This window comes from Tachyglossus aculeatus, chromosome 1 (assembly GCF_015852505.1).
Source record: "Tachyglossus aculeatus isolate mTacAcu1 chromosome 1, mTacAcu1.pri, whole genome shotgun sequence".
In the NCBI taxonomy this organism is placed as follows: domain Eukaryota; kingdom Metazoa; phylum Chordata; class Mammalia; order Monotremata; family Tachyglossidae; genus Tachyglossus; species Tachyglossus aculeatus.
This window is the reverse complement of record NC_052066.1, coordinates 23,257,728-23,264,556: the sequence shown is the minus strand read 5'-3', so window position 1 is coordinate 23,264,556 and position 6,829 is coordinate 23,257,728. Positions and strand designations below refer to the sequence as shown.

The 6,829-nt window shown below is 51.8% G+C and overlaps 1 protein-coding gene across 1 annotated transcript; it reads left to right on the top strand.

The window, feature by feature from the left end:
* The first annotated feature begins 5,786 nt into the window (after positions 1 to 5,786).
* Positions 5,787 to 6,509, top strand: SOX14 (SRY-box transcription factor 14). The gene has a single exon (XM_038744480.1). The coding sequence runs from the start codon at positions 5,787 to 5,789 to the stop codon at positions 6,507 to 6,509; it is 723 nt and encodes a 240-aa protein (XP_038600408.1).
* The last annotated feature ends 320 nt before the right edge of the window (positions 6,510 to 6,829 follow it).

Genomic DNA, 6,829 nt, shown 5'->3' with positions numbered 1-6,829 from the left:
CGTGGGACAACCTGATTACCCTGTATCTACCCCAGCGCTTAGAACAGTGCTTAGAACATAGTAAGCACTTAACAAATACCATTATCATTATTATTATCATTATTATTCTCGGCCTGCTGGTCTCTTACTCCTTCTCCATGGCCCGTGGAGACGCAGTAGAACAAGGAAGTTGAAGTGAAATTCATTCATTCATTCCTTCAATCGTATTTACTGAGCGCTTACTGTGTGCAGAGCACTGTGTCATGCCAGAGAGGGGCATCCCCCTTCCCCGGGGCTGTAGAACAGAGAAGCACCATGGCTTAGTGGAAAGAGCCTGGCCTTGGGAGTCAGAGGACTTGGGTTCTAATCCCGCCTTCGCCACCTGTCAGCTGTGTGACTTTGGGCAATCCATTTCACTTCTCTGGGCCTCAGTTCCCTCATCTGGAAAATGGGACTGAGATTGTGCGCCCCACGTGGGACAACCTGATTGCCTTATATTTACCCCAGCTCTTAGAACAGTATAGTAGTATACTATACTTCTAGACTGTGAGCCCGTTTTTGAGTAGGGACTGTCTCTACATGTTGCCGAATTGTACTTCCCAAGTGCTTAATACAAAACTCTGCACACAGTAAGCGCTGAATAAATACGATTGAATGAATGAATGAATGAATGCTTGGCACATAGTAAGCGCTTACCCAATACCATTATTAGTAGTATTATTATTATTGCAAGAAGCAGCATGGCTCAGTGGAAAGAGCACGGACTTGGAAGTCAGAGGTCATGGGTTCAAATCCCAGCTCCGCCGCTTGTCAGCTGTGTGACTTTGGGCAAGTCACTTAACTTCTCTGTACCTCAGTTACCTCAGTTAAAATGGGGATTGAGATTGTGAGCCCTACATGGGACAGCCTGCTCACCTTGCATCCTCCCCAGCGCTTAGAACAGTGCTTTGCACATAGTAAGCGCTTACCCAATACCATTATTAGTAGTATTATTAGTAGTAGTATTAAGGGGAGAGGCGGGAGGAGAGGAGCGGGGGTGATCGAATAAGTAGCTCGGAGGGGCTCGAATTGGGTGGGGGGGGAAGGAAGGCGGGGAGATGGGGGGCGAGGAGATGGGGGGCGAGGAGATGATTGGAGAAGATCCCTCTCGATGCTCTGTGAAGAGCTTCAGGGAGACCCCCCCGATTCCCCGTTAGCTAGCCGCAAGACAGTTCAGAAAGTTGCTAGGCGCAACCTTTCGCTCAAAGTGGGAGGGGGCGGAGGGTCCGAGTGGGAGTGGAGGAGCCAGGCAGGCGGACACCCCGCATAAATCCGGGCCGAAGCCTTCTCCGTGGGCTGTCCCGGCTCAGGCCCGGAGGAACCTGCGACTATGGCGCGGTAAGTCCCTCTGTCCCGGTGGGAGGGGAGGGAAGGAGGGTGGGGGGTTCTCTGGGCGGCCAAGGGGGTCTTTCGTCCCTGGAAAGTTTTCTCAGGGGGCGGACAGCACCCCCACTCCCGACAGCCGGTCCTGGGGGGAGCCCACTGACCCAAGGACTGGTCTGAGCAGGAATAATAATAATAATAATAATGGTATTTGTTAAGCGCTTACTATGTGCAAAGCGCTGTTAATAATAATGATAATGGTGGTATTTGCTAAGCGCTACTATATGCAAAGCGCTGTTAATAATAATAATAATGGTGGTATTTGTTAAGCGCCACTATGTGCATAGCACTGTTAATATTAATAATAATGATGGTATTTGTTAAGCGCTTGCTATGTGCAAAACAGTATTCCAAGCGCTGAGGGTGATACAAGGTGATCAGGTTGTCCCACGTGGGGCTCACAATCTTAATCCCCATTTTCCAGATGAGGGAACTGAGGCACAGAGAAGTGACGTGACTTGCCCAAAGTCACAGCCGATAAGTGGTGAGGTCGGGATTCGAACCCTTGACCTCTGACTCCCAAGCCCGGGCTCTTTCCACTGAGCCACGCTGCTTCTCTCCACTGGGTCAGGGGGTCTTCACTAGGACAGACACTGTGTCCCATCCGGTTCTGCCGCATCTCCCGCAGCGCTTAGTACAGTGTCTGACACGTTGGGAGGCTTAACGCGTACCAAGGCGATCGTCGATGAGAGAACTCCCCCATGGGACAGGGATTGCGTCTACCCCGAGTTGCTCGCGTCTACCCTAGCGCTTAGTACAGTGCCCGGCACATAGTCGAAGCGTGACAAATGCCATAATTATTATTCTTATTCGAGCCCCGGGGGAACGCGGAGGAGGTCGTAAAGGTCTAAGCAATCGGCGGGATCTGGGGAAGTCGGAAAAGAGAGAGGGCGAGAGGAGGGAGAGGAGGAGGAGGAGGAAGGGAGGGAAGGAAGGAAGGAGGGGAGAAAGTCATTCAATCCTATTTATTGAGCACTTACTGTGTGCAGAGTACTTTTCATTCATTAATTCATTCAATCGTATTTATTGAGCGCTTACTGTGTGCAGAGCACTGGACTAAGCGCTTGGAAAGTACAAGTCGGCAACATATAGAGACGGTCCCTACCCAACAACGGGCTCACAGTCTAGAAGGGGGAGACAGACAACAAAACAAGTAGACAGGTGGCAATACCATCAGAAAAAAATAGAATTATAACGATGTGCACATCATTAATAAAATAAATATAGTAAATATGTACTAATAAAATAGAGTAATAAATATGTACAAATATAGGCAAGTGCTGTGGGGATAGGAAGGGGATAAGGGAGAGGGAGGGAGGGGGAGATAGGTAGGGGAGGAGGAGCAGGAGGAGAGGAAAAAGGTGGGGCTCATCCTGGGAAGGCCTCCTGGAGGAGGTATAGCGAGCCTCGGGGGGATTACCTCCCTCTACTTGCCTGGACGGCTGTTCAGCGGCCGAATCTCCTCTTCTTTGGGGTGCAAGGGGGAAACGAGTATTTATTTGACCGGTAAATGATGGGCATGGCGTGCGCTGGCGAGTTATCAGTGTCTTTCCCGTTATGTGCGGTATTAAAACATGCCGGGATGCACCCAGGATAAATGAATGCGGGAACTAGATCTGCGGATAACAACAACGACAAGAAAACCTGTTCAAAGCTGACTAAATGTGCAAGTACCGTCTAGGTAGCAGGTGGTGCCTGGAGCGCTTGAAAGCCATCGCCCCCTTCCCTTTGAGGCTGACACCCAATTAAACGAATTTACCGAAGAGAGACGTAAAGGTGGGAAGGACGGGAGGAGAGATGGAAGATGAGGGGGTCAACGAAACAAGGAAGCCGGGAAATAGCCCGAGTGAAAGGAGGACTAGATGCTGAATGTCTGCTTCTGGGCTATAGATTTGTTGATACGAAAAATACGCCTCTAATTCATCACGCTGGTATACGATGTCCCCGTACGCCAGAGTGTCGAAAGCTGGGTTAACTCCTGGGGGATATTTTAATGAAGGGTCCAGATTTGTTTGTTCCTTGTTTTGCACGAGGGCCAGTCTCTCCCATTCGTCGGAGATTTCACGTTTTGCTGCAGGACACATCCAACTCCTGAATACCCCGCATCTGTGAGGCATCGACATAGGCAGTTGCCTCTCTCCCCAAAGATGAAGCGTAAAGCTGACCTTGACCGATTCGAAACTGAGAAAATGGTCTGCAAGCGTTCGCTCCACAAGGCGGAAAAGCAAAGTTCCCCCCTGAAAGTGGTGACCTTCCGTGCGTTTGGAAAATGAGACCCTAACCAGGAGCGCAAAGGTGCGCCTTTCTGGACAGTGTCTTTTTAACCAGCCTGGGGTAAAAGCCAATAAGCTTGTAACAAACCCAAGTCCCACGGGCGCCCAGGACAATTGTTTCCATTTAATAAATATTTTCCCCAAGGGCATTTCACATTAGGCAGGCAATTATTCAAAGAAAGCAGGCACGCGGGTTGATTCTTTGGGGTTATTTAGTGCTCTTTTCCCCAAGAATTATAATCTATTAAACACACACACACACACACACATTTAGATTCAAAGCAGTCAGATCATAGAAACACAACGCTTCGAAAGGCTGAGGCATAAAAGAGAAATACGACAAGTTATTGTTCATGGAAGATTATGAGGGGAGAAGATTCGCCCTCTGCCTAAATTCCCATCAAATTCATCGAAGTATCGCGTTTCATTATCCCCGTCCTATTTATGAGGAAGATGGGGACAGGGCTGGAGAGGAAAAGTTTGAAAGCCGGTTAGAGCTGGTAGTGCTAAGTTTAATCTCCGCCATCAAGCTAAACTATATCAACCATCGTTGCTGGGGGAGGGAAGGGGGGAACATGTTTGTAATTAGAACTAAAGATCCTGGTGAAATTATGCGGATCTTTCAATGTTTGTGGGCATGGAGGTCAGGGTGTCTAACAAGCATACAGTGTGCTGAAAATGACATCCTGGGCCTCTTTCCCTCCTTGTTGGGTCCAGGAGAAGATCTAGGTTTGTGGGTGTGTAGGTGTGTAGGTGTGCAGAAGGGATGGGGACGGGCGTGTCGGAAGTTGTGGGGGACAGAAAAGCGGAAGATGAAGGAAGAGTGAGCATGTGAAGTTCATTTCGGTGTTTTTCCTCCCGTATCTTCTTGGCAAAGGTGTTTTTGATAAGGGGAAAAAAAAAGCTGTCCTTGCATTTCACTTGAAATGATGCCCTATTTATAAACACCCACACACACACCCCCACACACAAATGCTCCCTCTCTCTTCCGCATATAAACCTATCATTTGTTCCCTGAGTCCCGTTTCTCCTCTATACCCTGAAAATAAAGCGAGGAGGCGTGAAGAGTTTTATTTGCTATTAGTGCAATGTCTGACTAAAAGTCTTCCTTTTAATCCTGTGTATTTAATGATTTTCTTCTCCCCCCCGTCCCTCCCCCTCCTCACCCCTCCCCACCCCTCCCCCGTTCTGTCTTTTTCCTCCTCTTTTCTTTCTTTCTTTTTTTTTAAGGTATTCTGTCTCTGACTCTCTGGTGCTGATTGGGCGCTCAGGTTAGAGAGTCAACGCCCTGCGATTATGTCAGATTGCGTGCCGTCCCGAGCAGCCTAGCCTTTGAACTTAACCGCTTTTGGCTCATATTCATCAGCGTTTCCTCATTCTCAGCCAGGTGCTTTGCGAGGCTAGACAGCTCCAGAAAAGAAAAAAAAAAGGAGAGAAAGAAAGACAGGAAGAGAGAAAGAGAAAGAAAGAGAGAGAGAGAGAAAGAAAGAAAGAAAGAAAGAAAGAAAGAAAGAAAGAAAGAAAGAAAGGAAGGAAGAAAGAAAGAAAGAGAGAGAGAGAGAGAGAGAGAGAGAAGAAAGAAAGAAAGAAAGAAAGAAAGAAAGAAAGAAAGAAAGAAAGAAAGAAAGAAAGAAAGAAAGAAAGAAAGAGAAAGAGAAAGGAAGGAAGGAAGGGAGAGAGAGAAAGGAAGGAAGGAAGGAAGGGAGAGAGAGAAAGGAAGGAAGGAAGGAAGGAAGGAAGGAAGGAAGGAAGGAAGGAAGGAAAAAATAATAAAAAGCAAGCTTCCTCAAGCATCCGCACACTAATACCGCGACTTGAAAATACTTTTGGATCTTCTTTTTTTTCCTCCTCTCCCCCCCCCCCGCCCCCCACCTCCCACCGTCCCCCACCCCACCCCTCCCCTCTGCCCTCCATCCATCCACACCCCCTCCCCAGAGAAAGACGCTTTGGCGGCGCGTCCTGGATCTGCTCAAGGACTGGTATGATCAGCTGAGATTTTGGGGGGGTTGCTCCGTGCCCCCGTCCCCTCCCCGCCGCGGCCTCCCGAGCCCGCCCGTCTTGGGGCCCGCGGCCCCCGGCTCCCCGTCCCCCCAGCCCCCGGCCGGCGGCACCATGTCCAAGCCCAGCGACCACATCAAGCGGCCCATGAACGCCTTCATGGTCTGGTCCCGGGGCCAGCGAAGGAAGATGGCCCAGGAGAACCCCAAGATGCACAACTCGGAGATCAGCAAGAGGCTGGGGGCCGAATGGAAGCTGCTGTCCGAGGCGGAGAAGCGGCCCTACATCGACGAGGCCAAGAGGCTGCGGGCCCAGCACATGAAAGAGCATCCCGACTACAAGTACAGGCCCCGCCGCAAGCCCAAGAACCTGCTGAAGAAGGACAGGTACGTCTTCCCTTTGCCTTACCTGGGAGACGCCGACCCCCTCAAGGCGGCCGGCCTGCCCGTGGCTACCCCGGACTCTCTCCTGGCCTCTCCCGAGAAGGCCAGGGCCTTCCTGCCCCCGGCCTCGGCGCCCTACTCCCTGCTGGACCCCAGCCAGTTCAGCTCCGGTGCCATCCAGAAGATGGGCGAGGTGCCCCACGGCCTGGCCACCGGCACGCTGCCCTACGCGTCCACCCTGGGCTACCAGAACGGGGCTTTCGGCAGCCTGGGTTGCCCCAGCCAGCACACTCACACCCATCCTTCCCCCACCAACCCGGGCTACGTGGTGCCTTGTAACTGTACCGCTTGGTCGGCCTCCACCCTGCAGCCCCCCGTCGCCTACATCCTCTTCCCGGGCATGACCAAGACTGGCCTAGACCCCTACTCTTCAGCCCACGCCACGGCCATGTAAAGCCCCCCAGGCCTGGGGACCCTTCGGGAGGAGGGAAGGAGGAGGAGGAAGAGGGGGGCCGGAGCGGGAGGGGCACTGCATGTTCTCTGGGAGACTTTTCCAACCCCCTCCCCCCAAATCCCAGCCCCCCTCCCCGACCTCCCCAACCTCTCCTAGCCACCGGGGCCCGCGGCCACCAGCTGGGAAAACGGGCCAGGAGGACTTGCTCCCCTGGGAGCTGGCAGACTTATCCCAACCTCACCCATCCTCCTCTCCCTCGCGACTCTGTCTGTCGTCTGTCGTCGGGGTCAGAGAGGGGCAAGGAGAAGGGGGCTCCCGGG